At 43.0% G+C, this 26697-nt stretch overlaps 1 protein-coding gene across 3 annotated transcripts in view; it reads right to left on the bottom strand.

Annotated features, from left to right (window-relative positions):
* Positions 1 to 26697, bottom strand: part of SHROOM2 (shroom family member 2) — a 324490-nt gene that overhangs the window by 103394 nt on the left and 194399 nt on the right. For all 3 annotated transcript variants that reach the window (XM_077480839.1, XM_077480841.1, XM_077480840.1), the window contains one exon: positions 4816 to 4919. In XM_077480839.1, coding sequence (XP_077336965.1) covers positions 4816 to 4919 — 104 coding nt within the window. The remainder of the gene's footprint in view (positions 1 to 4815; positions 4920 to 26697) is intronic.

Raw genomic sequence — 26697 nt, 5'->3', positions numbered from 1 at the left:
GGACCCCATCTCTGTTTAATGCCCCCCAAAAAATATTGAGCACCAGCCGCTACTGCCACTGAACTCAATGTCAACGTGGCTGACACGATGTCCCTTGAAAGTGACATGCTGCTAAATTTGTAACACAACGCTACCGCACCTTTGTCTACAGCATTGTATGGTGGCCATTGTAATATTCACGGCAGGTGTTGAAGGGCGGTTGTGAGGCTTTAAAAATGCTGAATAAATGCCACTTAAACACGTGGTATTGATCCACGTGTGTATGAGCCCTAACCGGTTCTAATAAAATTTATATCACCACAAAACAAGCATAAAATAATAGATACATACCTCCCTTGTTACATGCCAGGGCTCCAGTGTGTAATCAGACTCCCTGCACCTCCAGTTTTTTTACACTAATTGCATTTGAATACATTACTAATTGTTATTGATGTTTTGTATCTGCATAAAATGAGAGTAAATGTACAGACTTTTTTTGTTCTACATTGCAAAAATGAAAAAAAAAAAAATCCCTAAGTAAATCCAAGCAGCGAGTGCTTGCTGCAAGCTGTCTTTCAAACAGTTAATAATCTTGTATATTCATCTCTCATTTCTGAAAACCTAATAAAATATATAATGAAATAAAAGCTGCAGTGCTAGCACACAAGTACATTGTTCAGAACACCACATTCCACAAATTGTTCCTTCAATTAAAATCACACCATTTACTTTTAGGGGAACAGAAGAAATCTCTTTGCTATAATAACGGGTTCATCCTGTGGGTGGAATGCACATTTTAATGCCCTGGTTATGCAGCAAATAACTATTCTCTGCAGGCTTATGTCAGGCCGATTTGAGCTTTCCCTACAGACTCAGAACCCAGCAGAGAGCAGGGAGATCACGTCTTCACATACAGCAGAAGAAGGGTTCTGTTATAAACAAGGACTCTTTGTAAGACATACAGGATGTCCAATCCAAAGATCTCTCATTATGTTTCCCTATGCAATGAACAACCACAAGTTGTGTGTGTGTGTATGTACATTATATATATATATATATATATATATATATATATATATATATACACACACACACACACACACAAATCTCAAAAGTGAGTACACCCCTCACATCTTTTCATGTGACAACAGTGAAGAAATTACACTTTGCTACAATGTAAAGTAGTGAGTGTACAGCTTATATAAAAGTGTCAATTTGTTGTACCCTCAAAATAACTCAACACACAGCCATTAATGTATAAGCCGCTGGCAACAAAAGTGAGTATACCCCTAAGTGAATATGTCCAAATTGGGCCCAATTAGCCATTTTCCCTCCCCGGTCTCATGTGACTCATTAATGTTACAAGGTCTCAGGTGTCTTACATTTGGTGCTATCGCACTCACCTGTGCCCCTTACCATGTGATCAGCTGTCAGCCAATGACAGCTGATCACGTGATGTAAACAGAGCCTGTAATCGGCTTTTTGTTCTGCTCATGCTGTAGCGTGAGCAGAAAAAAAAAAAGGCAATCACCGGCGGCTGTGAGAGGGACATCAGTCCCGATCGTGGAAAGCCTCTGCAGAGGCTTCTCTGCCATCTACCATTGCCCACCAGCCTCACCTACCAGTGCCCACAGTGTCTCTATCAATATAACCTACCGGTGCCACCCATCAGTGCCACCTACCAGTGCTACCCATCAGTGCCACCCATCAGTGCCATCTTATCAGTGCCCATCAGTGTCACCTTATCTGTGCCCATCAGTGCAGAGTCATCAGCGAATATCAATGAAGGAGAAAAATTACTAATTTGCAAAATTTTATAAACTATGAAACATTTTTTAATTTTTTTTATTTTTATTTTTTTACATTTCTGTCTTTTTTTTAGCAAAAAATAAAAACCCAAGTAGTGATTAAATACCGCCAAAAGAAAGATCAATTTGTGTGAAAAAAATGGTAAAAATTTAATTTGGGTACAGTGTAGACTGCACAATTGTCAAAGTTTGACTGCGCTGAAAGCTAGAAATTGGTCTGGGCAGGACGGGGGTTAAGTGCCCAGTAAGCAAGAGTAAACTCTACATTTCCATAAAGTACACACAAGATTAATAAAATCTGGGTGTATCTTGTAGCTTTGGGGCAAATGTTTATGGCACAGGAAAATGCATGTTAAGGTTGGACTCCAGATAAACAGCAATACACCACTGAAATTCACCTGTGGAAGCAGTTTTAACTACCAACAGATTTGTAGGACTATCCAGGTTTACACAGCTGGCATGACCTTTCTCTTTTGCAGTTAATGTGGTTGTAAACTTTCACATGGGCGCCTTCGCTAAACGGAATCCGCTTGCTCAGCGACGGATCTCTCCACTGATCCCCGCTATACAGAGGGGATGACAGGTCAGTGTCGGCTCCACTATGCAGAGCGGACACAGTCCCACTCTCCTCTATGGGGCAAATGGATGGTAACGGACTGCCTGTCCATTTCCGTTCGATCCGATGGACGGATGGAAAATAGGCCCACCATCCGTCTGTTTTGCACTATTGCATTCTGACAGCAGGGACTCCTCTGCTGTCAGAATACACCGATTATCGCTGCAGCTGTTTGGCTGCATGTGTTGACTGAGTGAAAATTTTTCAACAGCCTCTTTCAAGAGAAGCTGATTGTTAGATTGACTACTCTGGAATGGGAATGGCTATAGATGGATTTAAATTCACTCACTCCATGCTGACAGCAGGGACTCCTCTGCTGTCAGAATACACCGATTATCGCTGCAGCTGTTTGGCTGCATGTGTTGACTGAGTGAAAATTTTCCAACAGCCTCTTTCAAGAGAAGCTGATTGTTAGATTGACTACTCTGGAATGGGAATGGCTATAGATGGATTTAAATTCACTCACTCCATGCTGAACCCACCAAATTGCGATCCATCTATGTCCAGCTTAAGTTTTCCTGTACGAGTGATTACAATAAACTTAAAGCTTAAATAAAGTAAAGGCTTTTACTTACACCAGTTGGTTAAAAAAATAAAATAAATTAAAGATCTCTTATAATTGCATTTTCTCCCTGTACCTGCTTGGGTTTCCTCCCATACTCCAAAGGCATGCTGGTAGGTTAATTGGCTCCTGTCTAAATTGGCCCTAGTATGTGTATGTATGAATATGAGTTGGGGGCCTTAGACTGTAAGCTCCTGGAGGGCAGGGACTGATGTGAATGTACTATATATATATGTGTAAATTGATGCCGCTATATCAGTACCTGTAATAAATAAATAAATCATTTTTGATATATCTGCCAAGACTTCAGTTTCACACAGGTCTGATCAGATAGCATGAGCTATATCCAGGTGCACTGATCTTAGTTGGACTTAAAACAAGCAACATTACTGCACCATTTACACTACATACTAACTCTTTAGCGCAATGCACAATACTTCACCCAATCGGTACCTACAATGTGCCTCATTTTCAGTGGACTTTACTATGATTAAGCTCATGGCAAGCCAGACATATTTGGACATTGGGTACAAATACAATACATACCAAGAAAATTTGGTTTAAACACTCAGACAGCCCAGACTAACAATAGCATGTGTAAGTTTGTTCCATTTTAAAAGATTAAGTCAATTTTTTTAATAAATATTCATCAGTGTCACAGTTTATTAAAACTGGTAAGGTATAGCTTAAATATCATATACTGTATTTTTCGGACCATAAGACGCACTTTTTCCCCCCCAGAAATATGGGGGGAAATGTGCCTGCGTCTTATGGTACGAATATACGCTTGGCACTGCCCCCCCCCGCTCCTCGGCCTAGCTCAGGAGCGACGGCCATCTTGGTGCACCCGCCGTTTGCAATGTGATCGCTCCGTCAAATGACTGACACTGGTTCCTCTCTCCCCTCTGTGTACAGATCTGTACAGTGGAGGGGAGAAATCGGATGGCAGCAGCGCTGTGGGCTGCATCTGTAGTGCCCACAACTCTGCTCTGTGACAGCCATCCCTCTATACCCTGCCAATACTCTGCAATTCCCTGCCAACACTCTGCCAATACCCTGCCAATACCCTGCCATACTCTGCGATACCCAGCCAATACTTTCTATGGTAATGGTCACTCTGCATTACCTATGGTAATGGTCACGCTGCATTTCATGGGCACTGGACAATATTTTAGTACACCATTTGGTTTAGAATATTTTTTTTTCTTGTTTTCAACCTCTAAAACCTAGGTGCGTCTTATGGTCAGGTGTGTCTTATGGAGCGAAAAATACGGTAAATAAAAATCACAATCAAAAAAGAAAATGCATTTTCTTTTATGATTGTGATTTTTATTTATATGATATTTAAGCTATACCTTACCAGTTTTAATAAACTGTGACATTGATGAATATTTATTAAAAAAAATAGACAATGTCACAGTTTATTAAAACTGGTAAGGTATAGCTTAAATATCATACAGTAAAAATCGCAATCAAAAAAGAAAATGCATTTTCTTTTTTGATTGTGCTTTTTATTGTATGATTATATTTTGATTATATTTTGATTATATGATATTTTAGCTATACCTTACCAGTTTTAATAAACTGCGACATTGATGAATATTTATTCAAAAAAATAGATAATGTCACAGTTTATTAAAACTGGTAAGGTATAGCTTAAATATCACATAATAAAAATCACAATCAAAAAAGAAAATGCATTTTCTAGCATGCATAACTATAGATATGTATCCGTTCTGGCTCTGAGCAGAGACATTACTGTCTGTCACAACACCTAAGGGACAATTATCAATACATTTCTTTAGAACAGTCACGTCCGTGTAGTAAGAGGAGTAGGAATAGCACCTTACCTTACTGAAGAGCTCCCTCTGCTACTGCTGCAGTGTGACAAGCAAGCGTCCTCAGCATTTTCCTTCTCGTCGGCTGTCTGCTTCTTCGTGTCGACAATTGCTCCCTGCAGAAAGGATTTCAAAGCCTGCAGTCAGACACCCAGTCATCAAGTTTCAGGATGGAGAAAATCTGTTATTATAGAACCCTGTATTTGTGGGTTTGGTCTGCTTGACAGAACATGAAGCCAATAGTACGCTGTCTTATCACCCTGGTTTGGCTGAATGTGCAGCCCTGTACCACATGACTCGCTGTGAACTACCAGATTTGCTGTGACTTTGCTATTATTCATTGTGCGCTTATCTTCAAGGAAAATGTAAACAGCACACAATTCAGGGCCAAGAACACTTCAAACGCTTGCAGCCACTTGTTTTAAAAAATACTAGAAAATTGGATGCAAAAATAAAAAACAGCCCTTTAGCAACAACTGCTTATTGTCCTGGCTGGTAGCTTGAGTTCCATCAAAACACGTACCTTTCTATTGGAAGGAACTTGCTCTATTACTTTAATGCTGTCTTTATTAAACCCCTGTTTGTGCACGCTTAATATACTACTGTTAACGGTTTAATTGAGGATAAATGGTTGTGCCATAGTATATTGTCTTGTTGCATAATAAAGATAAAAAAAAAAAAACTAACAAACTCCTAGCTTTCACGGTTTTAGCAGGGCTGTGCCAAATTAGTATAGGTATTATGGAACGGACAGACCAATGTTTTTTTTTACCACATATGACAGATTTGAGAGATTTTGGCTAAGGCTGGGACTTGGATTTTTGTTAGCAGATGATATGTTTGAGCAACTGAAAAAAAATAAAAATTTCTATCCTTAACCACTTGAGCCCTGGAAGATTTTACCCCCTTCATGACCAGGCCATTTTGCGCTATTTGGCACTGAGCTACTGGCGATTGCACAATAATTCAACACTGTACGCAACTGAAATTTATAGAATTTTTTTCCACACAAATAGAGCAAAAAAAAAAAAAAAAATTATATATATATATATATATTATATATATATATATATATATATATATATATATATATATATATATATATATATATATATATATATATATATATATATATATATATATTTGTTCCAGGTCACAGACTCAAAGTGTTCAAGCAAGACAAGTTACTGTAGCATGATACCTGGACAATTTACATATTCAGAAATATGGGTTAGCAATGAAAGCCTCCAGATTTCTCATATGGCAGGGGTATGTAAACTTTTATTGGAAAACCTGAATAATCTCAGATCAGGATTTAGTAAATTTTGAAGTTTCATAGGTTTAAGAATTACATGAAAATAACCCTCCACAAAAATAAAAAGGACAATAATCTCATTACAGACCTGTAAATTATTATTACACAGGATTTATATAGCGCCAACAGTTTATGCATCTCTTTACAACATAAGGGCAGACAGTACAATTACAATACAATTTAATACAGTAGGAATCAGAGGGTCCTGCTCATTATAGAAAATTTTAAAGCAATCACATGCTCTATGCTGAATGAGACCAACCCATAAACGGCACTCTTAAGCTTTACAGACCTCATTAGCCCATAGCTGGTAGTTCAGTATTTGAGGCACCACAGGTTCACTCGCATGGTTGATACTCTTCTTGTATAAATAGTTCTGCTAAGCAGAACTCTCCCCACATTTTCACTCTTTGGCTCCCCGTAATAAGCTCTGAGCTTGTTATCGTTATAAAAGGGTGGAAAACTACTGGTGGGATCACTCTTCCAGACTTATGTATATGCTATTAAGGTTACCATATTTTGAAAAACCAGGGACACCCTACTGATCACACCCTCATTAGCAGCCACAATCACAAAACAAAGCCCCATTTTTTAAACTGAAAAAAATGGCAAGAAGGAAAATTGTTGTGGTGTGCCTAGCACGCTGCAGTGAATTGTGAGTGTTGCCAAACAGTTGGACCCATGGTTGGTTGGTGTGCCATTCAGGTTCATTTTTCAATGTGGGGGGTGAAATGGATGATTCTGTGTCCGCTGCTACGGGACTGCCAATGGGAAAATGGAGCTCATCCCAGCCACGCCTCACGCCTTCACATTCATTTTTAACTTCCTTATTTTCCCATTTATTCCCATTTTTTCTTTCATATTTATTTTTGTATTCATTTACATCTTATCCATTTTTTTTTTTACTTTCATTTCTTTTTTTTATTCTTTATTTTTGTTAGATTTTTTTCTATTTTTTTTTGCATTTTTATCCTTATTTCTATTCATTAATTTCTTTATTTTCCCATGTATTTTGAACCATTTATAACCATCACTCTATTCACATCTTTCTATTTTCACTATTCTCTAGTTTAGATTTTCACTTAACATTTTCCATTCTCCACATATCATTTTCTCTTTTTTCCACAGTTTACTTAACCACTTGCCGCCCGCCCTATAACAGAAACACGGCGGCAAAGTGGTTTCAAAATCCTGACCAGACATCATATGACGTGATCAGGATTTTGAGCCACTGCACACCCCCGAGGGCGCGCATCACGGAGATCGTTGTTGCGGGGTGTCAGTCTGACACCCTGCAACTACGACCTCGGTAAAGAGTCTCGTGATCAGCCGTGTCCAATCACGGCTGATCACAGTGTAAATAGGAAGAGCCGGTGATCTGCTTTTCCTCAATCACATCTGTCAGACGCGAGTAGAGGAGAGCCGATCGGCTGCTCCTCTGACAGGGGGGGTCTGTGCTGATCGATTATCAGCGCAGCCCCCCCCCCCCCCAGGATGCCCACACTGGACCGCCAGGGATGCCACCAGACCACCAGGGATGCCCAGGACAAGGTATGCCACCCTAGACCACGAGGGATTCCAGTTAGTGCCACAATGGATGCCAATCAGTGCTCATAATGGATGCCAATCAGTGCCCACAATGGGCATCACTGATTGGCATGCATTATTGTTTGGCACTGATTAGCATCCATTAGTACAGTATAATATAATACAATGCCGCCTATCAGTGCCCATCCGTGCCACCTATCTGATTTTTTTTATCTAATTGTATTTATGTACAACTACTACTTACTACTGATCTGTGAACGCAAGGTTTGCAAAATAGAATGTTTTCCCACACCGCACAAAAATGTGCTACCTTTTGCAGCTGCGCGTGGTGACACCTCCACGCATCTAGCAAATGTGTGTACGTTTGCGTCTGCTAGAACTTATAGTACCCAAGTAACGTGTTTTAGTGGTGTGCAATTTAAAAAATGATGCCAACACCCTTTTGCTTGTTTCATGTGCATAAAGCAGCTGATAAAAAAAATGTGATGTGTGGGAACATGCAAAAAAGCATGTGCTTGGGTGCACCTCCTGATGTGCCTCGGGATTGTGTGCGATTCTAAAGGGTGCCTTGACTGAAAAAAGGTTGAAAAACACTCTCCTAGATAATGAAAATCAGCTCTCAATAAAATTGGAGTTTTCTGTTTTTACCACTATTACCACTACCACTTTAATCGTTTTTACCACTATTGGGGGTTCCGTCGTTTACCCTGTCCTGATGGTGTTTTATCAGACACAAACTGAGGGCAATGAATAGCGAGAGAAAATGCTCTCCCTTTCAGGCAATGCCCAGAGTAGCAGGTCATGTCACAACTCTAGGGTTTCTATAACCCATTGTCCACTCTGCACATTAGACGGAGAAGCCAGGGCAACGCAAATGTATAGAAAAATTTGCAAAGAAAAGGTATTTAAATTGTGATTGGTGTTTAATCGTATGCAGCGTGGGGCAGAAGAATTTAAAAACTTCCACTTTAATTTATTATATCAGCTTGGCATGACCGTATTTTCTGCTATTAATTTACTATATGTTGATTATGATGTGTTATTTCCATTACCTAAGGGGCTGAAGCATCATGTTGAAAAAGTGTCAATACTTAGCTAGAATAAATGGAGAATTCAGGTCGCTGAGCTGCATTGCTGCTTAGATTCAAAATTGAATTATGCCTCCAGCTGACACATCTCATGACTATAGCTCCACAGATATTATCTATATGACTTTTATAAATGTATTGTATTTCATCCAGTGCTAAATTTTTCATTATTGTTTAAAGAAAAAAAAAAAAACACTGTCTAAGGAATGCATGCAGGGTGCTCCCAGGTGGTGTGCCGGGTTTCTTGGTCCCATGGTCCCTTTGGCTATGGTATACATATAAAAAAAAAAAATAGAATTTTTTTGTCACACTTACCTACTTACCTGTAAAATCCTTTTCTTTGAGTACATCACGGGACACAGTGTGAGGCTATTATTCCTTACTTACTGGGTTAAACTTCATCTCCAGGTGAATGGACACTGGTAGACCAAAGGTCTTTGGACAGGAAGTGATCCCCTATATAACCCCTCCCATACAGGAAAGTACTTCAGTTTTGCAGCAAGCACTTCAGTCTCAAAAAAGAAGTGTTCCGTGATGTACTCAAAGAAAAAGATTTTACAGGCAAGTATAATGAAAACCTATTTTCTTTATCATACATCATGGGACAGAGTGTGAGGCTATTATTCCTTACTTACTGGGACGTCCTGGAACAAAAGCCTTTTTTTGTGAATGTATGCAATGAAGACTAGGTAGCAGGCTTACAAATCTGAGCCACAGATACCTGATGGCAAAAAGCCCAGGAGGTTCCTAGAATGAGCTCTCACCCTAAAAGGGAGGAGCCCTATGTTTCAGACCATGGGCCTGAATGACCAACTGGCGGACTAAATTAGCAATGGCAGCTTTGGAAGCTGCTTGCCCCCTCTTGGGTCCTTCTGGTAAAACAAAAAAGGAGTTTGGATCTCGGATCTCTGCAGATCTAGTCAAACCCTGACTGCTCGCACTACATCCAAGGAGTGCAGTCGTTTCCCTTCCATGGAACAAGGCTGAGAGAAAAAAGAAGGCAAAATAATGTTATGATTTTAATGAAAGTCCGACACCAATTTTGGCAAGATGGATGGAACAGGTCGTTACACAACCCTGTCAGGGTGAAGGATCAAGTATGGTTCCCTGCATAAAAGTGTTGCAAACTCCAACACCCTTATAGCCAAGGTGATGGCTTCAGGAAGGCTAGCTTGCATGACAGCAAGACTATTGTAATTTCCTTGATAGCTTGTTTCTGTAACACAGACAGTACCAGGTTTAAGTCCTAAGGACACATAGGTGATGAGTTACCCCCTGCATAAAGGTTTTGATCAGTGAATGGGGGGCTAAAGGCCTCTGGAAGAATACTGACAAGGCCGAAATCTGACCCCTGATTGTACTCAAAGCCAATCTGATTTCTACAGCCGACTGTAGAAAAGAAAGAATTATCCTAATCACGTATTTCCGAGGATACCATTTTCTGGCTTCACACCAAGCAATTTAAAAAGGTGTTCCAGACCTTATAATAGATCTTCCTAGTGACTGTTTTTCTGGCATTCACTAGGGTAAACACCACCAGTTCAGAGATGCCACGATCCTTTAACACCCTGGCTTTGATAGCCATGCCGTTAAATTTATAGACTGTAAATTGGCGTGGAATATAGGACCTTGAGACAGTAGATCGGTGTGGCGTGGAAGCGTCCATGGCCTGTCTTATGTCAATCTCATTATCTCTGAGAACCAGGGTCTTCTGGGCCAGGCTGGAGCCACGAGGATGACTGAAACTCCCCTCTCCAAATTCTGCATAACAAATGTGGAAGGAGAGGGATTGGGGGGAAAACATAAACCAGGGAGAACTGCTTCCATGGAACTACTAGAGCATCTGCTCCGATTGCCAGGGGATCCCTTGTTCGGGACACAAATTACTGCAGCTTGTTGCTGAACCTGAATGCCAATAGATTGACCTCTGACCATCCCCAACGCTGGCAGATTTCCCAAAACATGTTCGGGTGTAGGGACCATTCCCCAGGCAGATCTGCTGAGATAATCTGCCTTCCAGTACTCTACTCCTGGGGATACATATCGTCGATAGAACAGGCACATGTCCCTCTGCCCAGGTTAATATGTGGTTTACATTCTCCTGAGTTGGACGGCTCCTGGCACCACCCTGTGGTTGATTTGGGCCACTGCAGTGGCATTGTCAAACTGAACCCTGATTGGGCAGTCCTGAAGCTCCATCGTCCAGGACCGTAGGGCCAGAAGTACCACCCTTAACTCCAGGATGTTGATGGGCAGCCTCTGCCCTTGACCATCTCCCCTGAGCTGTGAGCCCCTTTAGGGTCGCTCCCCAGTCCGAGAGACTGGCGTCTGGTCAGTACTCTCCAAGACACTGTCAGTAAGGAGGATCTTCACTTTTGCAGGTGCTGATCCTGCAACCACCAACTTAGGCTCAAGCGTGCCCGGGGAGATAAAGTCATGGGGTAATCCAGGGCTTGTGCTCTCCTGTTCCAAGCCGACAAGATGTCCTGTTGTATAGGCCTGGAATGGAATTGAGCATAGGGCACTGCCTTGAAGGAGGACACCATCTTTCCCAGAAGACTCATACAGAGCCAAATGGGGGGGTTGCCTGGTGCCCCTTATTTAACGCACTTGATCCTTCAGGGCACAGATCTTTACGGGTGTCAGAAATATCTTTCCCTGGACTGTATCCAGGATCAGGTCTAGATACTTGGGACTCTGAGCTTGTCTCAAGGCTGACTTTTCGGTATTTATGACCCAGCCCAGGTTTTCTAAATACCACACTGTGCAGGCTACACTGTGTTCCATGGCCTGTAGTGAGTGATCTCTGAGCAGGAGGTCGTCCAAGTATCCAAACACCAAGATGCCCTGGGCCCTTAAAAGACCCAGTACAGGTGCTAGGATCTTTGTAAACACCTGAGGTGCTGTGGCAAGCCCGAAGGGCAGTGCCACAAACTGGAAATTACATTCCTCTACTGCAAATCACAAGAACCTCTGATGAGGCTAGAAGATAGGTAAGTGTAAATACACGTCCTTGATATCGATGGAGGCTAAGAAATCTCCCATCTGGAGCGAGGCTACTACTGAGTGGGCTAACTCCATCCTGAAGGATTGGATTACCAGATGTTGGTTCAGGGATCTAAGGTCCAAAATTGGCCTTATGACCCCATTTGGTTTTAGAACCGTGAACAGGTTTGAATAAAACCCTGTGTCCCTTTCAGACACCGGAACCTGTATGATCACTCCATGATGCACTAACTGCTCTAGTGCTTGAAACAATAAGTTTCTTTTTGGAGGATCCGCAGGAACGTTGGATCTTAAAAACCTCTGAGGAGGAAACCTCCAATTCCAGCTTGTAACCGCGATACACTGTTGAGGTGACCCACGCCACCCTGCACCACTGGTCTCCAAATGTCCGCAAATTGGAGCAGACCCTCCCCCGACAGAGTGGGGGCTCTCCCTCAAAAGGAGGGCTTGGTGCCGGGTTTAGAAGAGTTCTGGACCCAAGGTTTTTTCTGGCCCTGCAGCTTGCCCCTGGCTCTATTGCAGAACTGCCTTGATGCTGAAATACCCGAGTCCCTGAGGTTTTCCACAAAAAACAAGACAGCAAAAGACAATAAGAAAGCTACTCTTTCCAACAGTCAGCCCAAAACTCCCCCCTGCGGTCACCGCTACACAGGTGTCCAGCCTTAGCTACATTGACAGATTGTTAAACACATGGGGCACCCCACAATAAGTAAATAAGGGGGGATTTCACTTACCCGTCCAGGCGCTGGGCAACCTTAGAAACCAGGAGCCCAATCTTCACCCATCACGGCAGGCTCCTGTCACTTGAGGACCTTCAAGGACTATGTACTCTTTTCATGTTTTAGGGTCGACTCCCTTGGACTTGTACAACACCCTGCAGGAATGCCTTAGTTCTGTGGTTTCCAGGATTCCACTACGCAGGGTCCAGTGCCCTGGAGATCGCGTACAGGCAGAACCTTGCATCTTCTTTGAGAGGCTCGGGTACCATTGATCTTAGCATATAAGCTTGTTTCAAAGGGATCCGATTGGTCAATCCCTTGATTCGTTTTAGAACCCTGCTGGGACTTCAAGACCCAGAGCTCGAGAGAGCTCAAACAAATGTGCCCATACACTGTAAAAAAATTAGGTACCGTATTTATCTGCGTATAACACGCACCTTTCCCCCCTAAAATCAGGGGGAAATCGGAGGTGCGTGTTATACATCGATCACCTGCTGTTTCTAAGCCTTTTTGCCGTTCTCGGCGACTTCCGGGTATGTTCGCGGTTCTTGGATATTTTCGTCCGCCCTCGGCCGCTTTTGGAAAGCCGCCGAGAAAGGCCGAGTGTGGCCGAAAACAGCCGAGAACGGCCGAGTGCGTCCGAAAATACCAGGAAGCCACCGAGAACTACTGAGCGCCGCCGAGATACACAGGACATTCGCTCTGTATCTCGGCGGCGCCATTTTTAAATGGCAAACACACAGACAAGGCTGCAAACGACTGATAAGGCTAAATGGATGGCTGCAAATGACACTGACAAGGCTAAATGGATGACTGCAAATGACACTGACAAGGCTAAATGGATGGCTACAAATGACACTGACAAGGCTAAATGCAAGGCTGCCAATGACACGGACAAGGCTGCATTGATGGGCATTTAAATGTCAGTTTTTTTCCTTAAACTTCCCTCCTAAACTTTTTTTCTTTTAAATTCCCTCCTAAACTTGAGGTGCGTGTTATACGCCGATAAATACGGTACTTCCTGTATAGGAGGGGTTATATAGGGGATCACTTCCTGTCTAAAGACCTTTGGTCTATCAGTGTCCATTCACCTATTGATGAAATATAACCCAGTAAGTAATAATAGCCTCACTTTGTGTCCCATGATGTATGATAAAATAAAATACATTTTAGCATAATTTTAAAGCGGAGGTCCACCCTAAAGTGGACCTTCCGCTCATTGGAATCCCCCCCCCCTCTGGCGCCACAATTGGCACCTTTCAGGGGGGAGGGGGGTGCAGGTACCTGTACAGTACAGGTATCTGCACCCACTTCCGGCATAGCTATCTGCGGAAAGGGGCGTAGATTCTGCAGAATCTACGCCCCTTTCCGAAAGTCCCCCGCTGCCTGCTGGGAAACACACAGATCCCAGAGACAGCGGGACCATCCTTATTGCGCAGCGCAAATCGCGCATGCGCAGTAGGGAACCAGGAAATGAAGCCGAATGGCTCAACTTCCTGATTCCCATACCCTAGATGGCGGCGGCAGCACCCGAGAGACGATCGAGAGATCGGCTTCGGGTGCCGACATCGCAGGCGCGCTGGACGGGTAAGTGTCCTTATTTTAAAAGTCAGCAGCTGCAGTATTTGTAGCTGCTGGCTTTAAAAAAAAACAAAAAAAAACAAAAAAAACGGCGGAACTCCCGGCGGACTCCTGCTTTAAATCAGCAAAACAAATGTTGATGCAGGCGATACCTAAGATGATCCACCACTTTTCATACTGCATGCATATATGTGTCATGCAAGTTTGCATTGTTGATGTAGAGAATTAGGTTTCCGCGTAGTGATGATTATGCAGCCTAAAAACACTATTATTTCAGACATATTTTCATAATCCATTCAAAACCAAGAACGTAAGAAAGAAAACATCAATCTCTCATGCCCAATGTTTACTTTTAAGGATCTGTTTTTGTGGCTAGGGGAGTGTCATCTGGAGACATAGTACAACAAGGGTGTGTAGCAGTGTGTAAGGTGTTGGCCTAACACACACACACAGTTGTGGGTTTAGGTCTAATCCAGACACCTGTATATACCGGGCACAGATGGAAAATCTGAAAACCAAAAATTGGAGGTCATTCCTATGTAACATACATATGTTAGCGGTTTTAACATCTAAGGGATATGTAATGCTGTTAAGCCAGTCTGCTGCTTTACACACCTACGCCACACTGCATATCCTGGAAGATTGCTTCACTATCTCCAAGTCCAGTTAAAGTGCTTCTTACATCACCAGCCTGCTTACTGCAAAGGCAAGGATGCCCAACAAGCAGGATGCAGGAGCATGGGTAATAATGAAAGCTAAAACATAGGAGTGTTAATGTCTGAATATGCAGAGGTAATTGGTTTTTAAATCACAAGACAAACTGAACAGATTTCTTTTGACAAAAAAACACCTTGCAAACAAGTATTTAGCTGCCTGCCTTGAGTTCCATATTAAAGAGGAAGTAAACCCTAATGGGTTTACTTCCTCTTTGATTCCCTGCAAAGGTAAAGCATAATGTGATTCACCGGAGCAGTGATGACGTCACTCCCGCGCATGCGCACGGGAGCCGACACTCGCGGCATATCGCCACGATCTGCGGCTTACCCAGTGCGCCTGTGCGCCGCTGTCTACGGCGCATGAGCCGTAGACAGCGGTAGCTGTCTTCAGGTAAATATTTCTTGGACCTACAGGTAAGCCTAAATCTAGGCTTAGCTGTAGGTCAAAGTGGTTTGTAAGGGTTTACAACCACTTTAAAGCGTTTGTTACTCCAACACTTCACATTCCTGCTATGTGCCTGCTGTACCATGCACTTGTATGAGAACATATCCTGTTCTCTTTGTATTGCTTCCTTTATGTGAGATCCCTGCTAGTTCCCTTGCTTTCCTATTAAAAACTGACCACACTAAGCAAGAGAACAGCATATGGTCAGATCTCTAGCTCTGCTGGGAACTCAGTGTAATTTTTTTTTTATTAAAAAAAAATCATACAAGCATACAGCTCATTAATAAAAACATATTTACACAAAAATAAACAACTAAACGAAAACAGGCGTGCTTACATCAAGTAAAGAAAACTGTTTCCTGACAAGATAACATAGAAAGAAACCTATTTTAACAACAACAAAAAAAAAAAAAAAAAAAAGACTACAAACCCCGAACCTCAACACAATCCAGGATAAGAAACCGCTTGAGATTTAATTACCATCAGGATGCAATTCCAAACCCCTCTATTAACCACTTCCCCACATCATTCACCCCCACTTCCACATCAGTCACATGAATTCTGCACCAGCCTCATTCCCTTCCCACCTCCCCCTCCACCATCATCCAACCCATACAGTGGTGTAGTGGTTAGCACTTTCACCTAGCAGTAGAAAGGTCACTGGTTCGAATCCCAACCACGACACTACCTGCCTGGAGTTTGCATGTTCTCCCTGTGCCTGCGTAGGTTTCCTCTGGGTACTCCGGTTTCCTCCCACACTCCAAAGACATGCTGGTAGGTTAATTGGATCCTGTCTAAATTGTCCCAAGTATGTATGAATGCGAGTTAGGGACCTTAGATTGTAAGCTCCTTGAGGGTAGGGACTGATGTGAATGTACAATGTATATGTAAAGCGCTGTGTAAATTGATGGCGCTATATAAGTAACGGAAACAAAAATAAAATAAAAAATCCCTCACTCCACTCCTTGATGTCTGCTGACTTCCAGCCACACTTCTGCCACGCCGAGGAGGGGTTGGCACCACCATACATTCTGGTCCAGCACCATCTGCTGCCTTCACTACACTCAAACAAACAATAGGTGTAAACACAGACTTGACAACCACTTTCTGACACTGATTGGGGAACCACAGACTGGGGGGACACTGACACCACATACGGCCTCACAGACACAGATTCTGACGGGACAGAGACACTAGGATCCCCTGGTACAATCTCCGCCAACCCAGACTCTTCTCTATCTGGACGGAAGAATTCCTCCACCAACTCTTGCTTATTGTGCAAAGCCTCAGGGCACCGGCTATAAGGGTGACCAACCTTATCATATAGGTTACATTTAAGGATGCTACAGTCCCTTGCCAGATGCCCCAGTTCCTGGCACAAACAGCACTTCTGTTCTGGACATTTAGATGAGAAAAGTCCCTTGACTCCACATTTATGGCACAGCTTAGGTTGACCAGGGTAGAAAATGGTAATTCTATCTCTACCACTAAAGGCAGAGGAGGGCAAATGCTGGACCAAATTCCCACACACACTCAACCTCGTTGATACTGACCACCCACCCGTCCAGATTCCTCTATCATCCACAATCTTTTTTAGAGGACACAACGTTTCATCAAACCTCCTCAAATGAGACCCAAACATCCTCGGGTGTATAGACTCATTCCTAGTCAGGCAGTCACATTTTTTATCAAGGGCTGTCTTGAAACAACTTTAGGGACAAGCCCCTTCCAGTCCAGCTGGCCCCCATATACATGCTCATACGGCTCCCAAAAACAGATCCAGCGATTCTGGACGCACAAATGATGAATCATATTCAAAGGAACCAGCCGGACTGATGAGAGCCTAAATATCCTCTGCCTTAAAACCCATGGCTAGGATCTTATTCACAACCTCCTTCCTCATAGGTGGAATATCTTCTCCTTCCCACCTGAGCTGTACCACATTCCTGCGTTTAATGGAAGAAGGTGCATTGTGTAAAATTTGCACAACTGGCTCCCTTCCACCACCAGCAGCATGACTTTGCCCCGACACAGCTTTAGCATAATGCCCTGTACACACGGTCAGACTTTCCAACGGAAAATGTGCGATCGGATCGTGATGTTCGAAAATCCGATCGTGTGTGGGCTCCATCTGACTTTTTCCGTCGGAATTTCCGACACACAAAGTTTGAGAGCTGGATCTAAAATTTTCTGACAACAAAATCCGATCGTCTAAATTCCTATTGTGTGTAGACAATTCCAACGGACAAAGTGCTACGCATGCTCAGAATAAATTACGAGATGGAAGCTATTGGCTACTGGCCTGTTTATAGTCCCGTCGTACATGTTTTACATTACTGCGTTCAGAACAAGCGGATTTTCCGACAACTTTGTTCAACCGTGTGTATGCTAGACAAGTTTGGGCCCAAATCCGACCATGTGTTACTCTTAACTGGGACAGATGACACATTAACTGTCTGCATAGAAACCTCTGAAATCTGGTTTGATAAATTACCCCCACTTGATCATCCCTCCTCCCCTCCAGCACAATAGTTCCACTCACCATAGTACCAGAAGTACCACAGTTACCAGCAGTCCCATCATCGAGTAAGGTTTTCTGTTTAGAAAAAAAAAGCAGCTGTTTCAATGCTCTTGCGACATTCCTGGGACTCCTCACAGCCAGCAGAAGCTTCTCTGTCTGGATACATGCCATCTCTTCCTGCATTCCCATGATATTCATCTGATGAGTCAGGGGCCACTCAAGGGAGATTCCATCTCTGTAATGGCCTGCAGCAATCCGCCATTTTTCTCAACCTCCTCCTGGGATGACCCAGTCCGCTAGGGAGGGAGGGGGGCCAGATACTGACTCAGGTGCAACAGATCTTGAGACAGGGGTAGTACTGGGGCGCCATGTGAAGCCACTTCCTTACCACCCATCCATACTGTCGCCATTGTTGTGGTATCCACCTTCTGGCTGGTACTGGCACAGGCACTCTCCATCTGTTGGCATCTCTCCTCATTCTCACACCTTTCTCTGAACACACCGCTGCTCTCCTTCAGAGAGGTGACCAACTTATCCTGCTTTTTCAATGCCTCTTCCAGAGACTTCAGCTTGGAGACTTCCCTCTTACTGTTTAGAGACTTACTATGCAGGGACTTCTTTTTCTGGAGATTTTCTTTCATGACAGAAAATTTCTGTTCCTCTTTGGCAATGTGGCGAAGTCTGTTCACTACTTTATCCTGGAAGACTAGTAAGGACTCTTCTTGCATAGGAACAGGCCCAGGATCCATTGCAGCTTGAGTACATGGAGTAGGCCCCAGTGCCTCTGGAGAGCCCCCACCTTCGTCTTCCCCAATATGGCCCATGCTTGCCTGGGAAAAGCCTGCATGGGAGGCCCCAGGCTTGCTGCTTCTCTCAGCTGAGATCACAGGAGAGTGAACTAACAGCACCCTGCAGAACAGCACCACCTGGCTGAGAAGTTCCTCTGGTGCAGAGACTGATGTGCCTGGCTGGGAACTCTGTGTACTCTCCTCCAACGATCAGACTTGTCCTGACACGCCCCCGCTGCACAGGCATTCACTGGGAAGTGTACTGCTGCTTATCCTCCACCCAGCTCTTATGCAGCTGAGAACAGAGGGAATGGTATCACTTTTAAATAAGGGAAAAAAGGTACAGTGCATCCGGGAATTATTCACAACCCTTCACTTTTTCCGCTTTGGTTATGTTACAGCCTTATTCCAAAATGGATTAAATTCCTTATTTTCCTCAAAAGTCTACGAACAATACTACATAATGACAATATGAAAGAAATTTGTTTGAAATCTTTGCAAATGTAATAAAAACACGCTCATTACTTTGTTGAAGCACCTTTGGCATCAATTACAGCCTCAAGTCTTTTTTAGTTACAAGCTTGGCACACCTATTTTTGGGCAGTTTCTCCCAGTCTTCTTTGCAGGACCTCTCAAGCTCCATCAGGTTGGATGAGGAGCATCGGTGCACAGTAATTTTCAGATCCCTTCAGAGATGTTTAAATCGGGTTCAAATCTCGGCTCTGGCTGGGCCACTTAAGGACATTCACGGAGTTGTCCTGTAGCTACTCCTTTTTTATCTTGACTGTGTGCTTAGTGTCGTTGTCCTGTTGGAAGATGAACCTTTGCCCCAGTCTGAGGTCCAGAGTGCTCTGGAGCAGGTTTTCATAAAGGATGTCTCTGTACTTTGCTGCATTCATCTGTCCCTCAATCTTGACTAGTCTCCTAGTTTCCACCGCTGAAAAACTTCCCCAAAGCATGATGCTGCCACCACATGCTTCATTGTAGGGAAGATATTGGCCAGGTAATAGGCGGTGCCTGATTTCCTCCAGACATGATGCTTACCATTCAGGCAATAGAGTTCAATCTTTGTTTCATCAGACCAGAGAATTTCGTTTCTCATGGTCAGAGTCCTTCAGGTGCCTTTTGGCAAACTGCGGACAGGCTGGCATGTACCTTTTACTAAAGGAGTGGCTTCTGTCTGGCCACTCTACCATACGGGCCTGATTGGTGGAGTGCTGCAGAGATGGTTGTTCTTCTGAAAGGTTCCCCTCTATCCACAGAGAAACAGGTTCTTGGTCACCTCCCTGACTAAGGCCCTTCTCACCTGATCGCTCAGTTTGCCCAGGTGCCACGCTCTACGAAGAGTCCTGGTGGTTCAAAACTTCTTCCATTTACAGGATACTGAAGGCTACTGTGCTTGTTGGGACCTTCAATGCTGCAGACATTTTCCTGTACCCTTCCTTAGATCTGTCCCACAATACAATCCTGTCTCGGAGGTCTACAGACAATTCCTTGGCCTTCATGGCTTGGTTTGTGGTTTGACGTGTAATGTTAACCATGGGACCTTATAGAGACAGGTGTGTGCCTTTCCAAATCATGTCCAATCAACTGAATTTACCACAGGTGGAAACAGGATGCACCTGACTCAATTTTGAGTGCCATGGCAAAGGCTGTGAATATTTCTGTACATGTGATTTTTTTTCAGATTTTATTTTAAATAAATTTGCAAAGATTTTAAACAAATGTCTTTCACCTTGTCATTATGCAGAATTGTGGAAAGGAAAATTATGAATTTAATCAATTTTGGAATAAGGATGTAAAAACAAAATGTAGAAAATGTGAAGCACTGTGAAAATTTTCCAGATGCACTGTATTTATATTTATGTTTTTCTAGAGTATATCTATACAAAAATGTTTTGCCTTTCATTTATTTTTTAAACTGAATGGGTTGTTTTACAAGGTGATCATTTACAATCACTTTAAGGAATACTGCCTCTGCCCACAGGGCATATTTGTAGGGATATATCGGCCGAAAATGCCCTCTTCGGCAATTTGCCGAAAGGAAAAAACGGCCGATAATTGAGCCGAAAATGGGGCGGGGCCTGGGGGCGGAACTCGCCCCCCCCGTCCCGCCCCTGGTGCCGCCCATGATGGGGGTGAATAGCGCAGGACTGATGCAGCCAACGATGCCCCTCTGCAGTGAAGAGTCCCCCACTGATGCCCCTCTGCAGCGATGCCCCCCACTGATGCAGCCAGCGATGCCCCCCTGCAGTGAAGAGAGCCGTCTGGTTGAATAGAGCGCCGGGAACATCACAGCTTTAATTTCAATAGCTGTGTGTTCCCCGTCGCGCACCGTCACACACAGCCCCTCCCCCTTGTCCGGGGAACTTTGATAGACAGATCACCTGTCCAGATTGGACGGATGATCTGTCTATCAAAGTGCCTGGACAAGGGGGAGGGGCTGTGTGCGACGGCGCGCGACGGGGAACACACAGCTATTGAAATTAAAGCTGTGATGTTCCCGGCACTCTATTCAACCAGACGGCTCTCTTCACTGCAGAGGGGCATCGCTGGCTGCATCAGTGGGGGGCATCGCTGGCTGCATCAGTGGGGGGCATCGCTGGCTGCATCAGTGGGGGGCATAGCTGGCTGCATCAGTGGGGGGCATAGCTGGCTGCATCAGTGGGGGGCATAGCTGGCTGCATCAGTGGGGGGCATAGCTGGCTGCATCACGGGGGGCATAGCTGGCTGCATCACTGGGGGCAACACTGGCTGCACTTATCTCTTTCATCATGTCGCCAGTCTCTGACCACCTCCTGTACCATGTCCCCAGTCTCTGACCATCTCCTGTACCATGTTCTCTGTCTCTGACCACCTCCTGTACCATGTCCCCAGTCTCTGACCACCTCCTATACCATGTCTCCAGTCTCTGACCACCTCCTGTACCATGTCCCCAGTCTCTGACCACCTCCTGTACCATGTCCCCAGTCTCTGACCACCTCCTGTACCATGTCCCCAGTCTCTGACCACCTCCTGTACCATGTCCCCAGTCTCTGACCACCTCCTGTACCATGTCCCCAGTCTCTGACCACCTCCTGTACCATGTCCCCAGTCTCTGACCACCTCCTGTACCATGTTCTCTGTCTCTGACCACCTCCTGTACCATGTCCGCAGTCTGACCACCTCCTGTACCATGTCCGCAGTCTCTGACCACCTCCTGTACCATGTCCCCAGTCTCTGACCACCTCCTGTACCATGTCCCCAGTCTCTGACCACCTCCTGTACCATGTCCCCAGTCTCTGACCACCTCCTGTACCATGTCCCCAGTCTCTGACCACCTCCTGTACCATGTCCCCAGTCTCTGACCATCTCCTGTATAAAAATATTTTTTAAAAACAGTAATTTTCGGTATCGGTGCTGTTTCGGTATCGGTTCCGGTTTTCGGCCTAGTGTATTTTTCATATTTTTTTTTTCAAAACCCATTGGGTGCATCCCTACATATTTGCAGTAAAAAGGTGAGTTATCTGATTAAATATAGATTTCTCTTGTTTTAATTTCTTTTGGGTTCATCCACGTCTGCTCCATTTTTAAGTCATGATGTATTATTGCCTCCAGAGCTCTTTGGCTGTTTTCATGTAATCAAACTATAGGCAATAAGAACATCTTGGACTCTTTTTATATTCTGGTTTGGTGCCATATTTGGTGTTCCTATACTTTGAGGTGTTTCTGGGTATACATCGAGGAAGGCCTTGTTGTGTGAAAGATATATTACCATAGCAAGTGAGCTTAATTGAAATCTTCCTTATGTCTCAAAGTTTGAATAACCCCAACCATCCCAGTACCTCCCAATTATATCTTTCTAGGTTTTTTTAGCTCCTTCTGTATAAAGTGCACCATGCAAGGCAATGAACTATAAAGCAAAATGTTCATATATTAGTAAAATCCAAGTAAATTATATATAAAATCCATAATCCACTAATTAAAAAAAAATGATATTCTATTTGGTGAATATTTAGTGTTTTTCTCTGCTACTGTGTCATCAACGTGGAAATAGAGGAGAAATCTTCCAATGGAGACACTTGTTCCCCTGACAGCCATCTAAAAGAGGATTTTTCTCACATTGGAGACATCTTCTCACTTCCTATTGAGCCTACAGGATAGGTAGTGAAGGGAAATTTCAATAATGAAACACAGGTGGCAAATAACCCTACCCTATCCAAAAAAATATTTTGCTTTACGTATAAAGTGGTTCTAAAAAGGTAGGTTTCTACTCTTAATGCAATAAAAGGCAAAAAAACAAAAAAAAAAAAAAAAAACACCTAAACCTTCTGCATGCAATTCTCTCTCGGGTCTCTTCTGCTTCACTGGCTAAGAGACAGCAGTGGGAGCCAATGACTCCTGCTGCTGTCAATCACAGCCAGTGAAGAGGGAGAGGGGGCAGGGTAGGGTGTGGATGCCAGGAGCACTAGCAGGGGATCCCAGAAGAGAAGGATTGGGTCTGCTCTGTGCAAAACCATTACACAGAGCAGGAAAGTATGACGTGTATTATTTTTATAAAAATTCTAACATTTATTATTATTATTATTATTATTATTATAAGAAAACAAATATATAACCTTTAAAATATTACATTTGTAACTGAAACAGAAATAGAGGGGAAATCCTAAAATAGGATATTTGTTCCAGTGACAACTTTTTAAAAATTCCTTTACTTTGGAGAGATTTCCCCTCGCTACTGTTGCAACTAGAGAACAGACAATGAAGAGAAACTTCCCGAAAAAAAACAAAAAAGTTAAGACTTTTTTACTCACAGCTGTGAATCTTCACGTCTCTAGGATAGAACACAAAGCAAAAAGTAGGAACTATTTGTTGCTGTGGACTGCACAGAATGTTTTTTTTTTCCAGTACCATTTTTTTTATTTTATTTAACATTACACTGTCAATATGGGGTCCAGACCAATGTAAAGACTGTCTGTAAAAAGAGATGCTGTATACTTATCTTCTGGGTGTGTCAATTACCTGCTCCCCTGGTGTGTACTGTAGTTCCTCCCGCCTCCTCATATGTTATGTCCTATAGTGGCGTAGAAAGGGTTGGGAGAAATCGCAGTGTATGGTGGGGGATAAGGTATTCAATACACATGGAAGTGTTTATTGCCTTCAGTAGCCAGCATTTTAAAGCAGTTGTACACCGCTGGACATTTTTTTTCTTCTTACAAGGTAAAATTTTAATGTGCTGCTACCATTTTTACCCATCTTGCTTCCGGGTTTGCGGGCTCCAGCACTGTGACTGGTCGGAGCCACGATGACGTCATTACCGACGTCCACGGCACAGGGCTCGGTAGGAACGGCACCGGTGGCCATTCCTTCAGAGAGCATAGTGATGTCACTGGCTGCATGTAATGTAAACATCTCCTAAATGGTACACGTTTAAGAAATATTTAGACTACCTATAGGTAAGCCTTATTATAGGCCTTCCTATGGATAGATGTCAACACAGGAAGTTTACTTCCGCTTTAAGACACGATCTACCTGAATAAGACTATGAGGTTGATTTAGTAAAGGCAAATAAACTGTTCAATGGAAGTTGCATTTTGTAAGGTAGTTTCCCCCAGAGCTTAGTGAAAGTGGAAAAGCTCTGCTACTTCCATCAACCAATCATGGGTATCCTTTGCCAAGTGAAATTGCACCACACTCAGCAACATCCCTTGTGAACAGCCCATTTGTCTTTAGAAAATCAACCCCTGTGTGTACATACACATTCCATCCAATGAGTTTTTCAGCCCATACCAGAAAGCATGAAGACAAAATTAGGTTATGCATCAAGATGACTGAAGTCTCTGAAGAATGGTGTCATGCATCCCCATAGTGGTCAGGCCGAACTGGATATCAGGCAGATAAAAAGAAGACATGCATACCTCTAACCCACAGATTCCCCAATATTTTTTAATAGGGAGAAATTGGGCAGAGATGGAAGGAAAATGTCAGCACAACTACAAGCCTTTAATCATTTTTATGTGCATAAACCACATTCTGGAAAGGATTATTGGCAAATAAATAAATGGTTTTACCTGATATCACCCTACTATTGTACTTTTGTAAGTATAAACTGAGAAAAAAAAAGCTACAAAGCAATAGTTTGATAATTCGTTTAAATCTAAAAGGTGTACGTCTCTGTTCTTCAGAATTAAAGCTACACTATGTGGTCAAAAGTATGTGGACAACCATCCAAATTATTAAGTTCAGATGTTTCAAAGAAAAGAAACTGATAAATGCTACAGCATACAAAGAAATTTAAATAATCGTGTGCTTCCAAGCTTTGTAACAACATTATGGGGAAGGTCCTTTTCTTTTCCAGCAGGTCTATGCCCCAAAGATAGGTCCATAAAGATAAGGTTGTTGTGTTTGATGTAAAGGAACTTGAATGGACTGCAAAGAGCTCCGACCTGAACTCTTTTGAATCCATTTGGGATGAAATGTACCACTGTTTGCAAACTAGGTATTCTTATCAACATTAGTGTCTGACCTCAAAAATGCTCTTTCACCTTCATAGGTACAAATTCCAACAGACACTTCAATCATTTTTGAAGAACCTTTCCAGAAGAATGGAGGCTGTGATAGCCTGGGGGATAGTTTTGGAATAGGATATCAAAAAACGTATATACAATGGGGAAATAATTATTTGACCCCTGCAAACTTTGTAGGTTTGCCTACTTACAAAGCCCTGAAGGGTCTATATTTTTTATCATAGGTGTATATTAAATGATAGAGACAGAATATCAACCAGAAATCCTGAAAAAACACGATACAAATGTTATAAATTGAGTTGCAGTTCAGTGATTAAAATAAGTATTTAATCTGATCCTTATCCTACCAACCAACAATAATTTTGGCTCCCACAGTGCTCCTAATGACAATTCATTATGTGTATAAAAGACATCTGTCACAGCATCTCTTTCTTCTATTCAAACCTCACTATCATGCGCAAGACCTAAGAGCTGTCAAAGGACTCCAAGGACAAGATTGTAGACCTGCACAATGCTGGAATGGGCCACAAGCTATTCACATATTGGAAGAAATACAAAATAACCATGTATCGCCCTCGGTCTGCAGCTTCGTGCAAAATTTTGTCTCATGGGGCAAGGATGACCATGAGAAAAGTGAGGGATCAGCCCAGAACTACACGGGAGGAGCTTGTGGGACCACAGTCACCAGACCATTGGTAACACAATAATGTCAGGGCTGGGTTCAGCCCTTCCTTCTCTGAGCTGGCCTGATTTCATGGTTTCTGACAAATATGCCATGGGTTGAAATCCTGCAGCGAACGTAAAGTCAACCTCTTCAAGAAGGAACATGTACAGGCCCATCTGATCTTTGCCAATGAACATCTAAATGATTTAGAGAAGGATTGGGAGAAAGTGCTGTGGTCAGGTGAGACCAAAATTTAGCTCTTTGGCATTAACTTAACTCACCGTGTTTTAAAGGAAGAAAAATGCTGACTATGACATTAAGAACACCATTCCTACAGTCAAGCATGGAGGTGGAAACATTATGCTTTGGGGCGGTTTCTCTGCTAAAAGTACAGACAGACTTTGCTGCATTGAGGGGCCAATGGACGGGCCATGTATTGTAAAATCTTGGATGAGAACCTTCTCCCCTCAGCCAGAACACTGAAGGTAGGTTATGGATGAGTCTTCCAACATGACAATGACCCAAAATATAAAGCCAAGGCAACAAAGGAGTGGCTCATGTAGAAGCACATTAAGGTCATGGAGTGGCCTAGCCAGTCTCCAGACCTTAATCCTATAGAAAATTTATGGAGGGAGCTTAAACTTCGAGTTGCCAAGGGACAGCTAAGAAATCTTAAGGATTTAGAGAAGATCTGTAAAGAAGAGTAGACCAAAATCCATTCTGAGATGTGTGCAAACCTGGTAACCAACTACAAGAAATGTCTTACCTCTGTTCTTGCCAACAATGGTTTCTCCACCAAGTACTAAGTCATGTTTTGCTAGGGGATCAAATACTTATTTTACTCACTGAACTGCATCTCAATTTATAATATTTGTATCATGTGTTTTTTTCAGGCTTTTTTTGTTGACATCTCTAGCATTTAAATTACACCTTTGACAAAAATGATAGACCCTTAATTTTTTTGTAAGTTTGCAAACTTACAAAATCTGCAGGAGAT

This window comes from Lithobates pipiens, unplaced genomic scaffold (assembly GCF_037356315.1).
Source record: "Lithobates pipiens isolate NorthernLeopardFrog02 unplaced genomic scaffold, aLitPip1_a1.2 Scaffold_16, whole genome shotgun sequence".
NCBI lineage: Eukaryota > Metazoa > Chordata > Amphibia > Anura > Ranidae > Lithobates > Lithobates pipiens.
The sequence above is the reverse complement of the archived record's forward strand: the minus strand, read 5'-3'. Positions and strand labels throughout refer to the sequence as shown.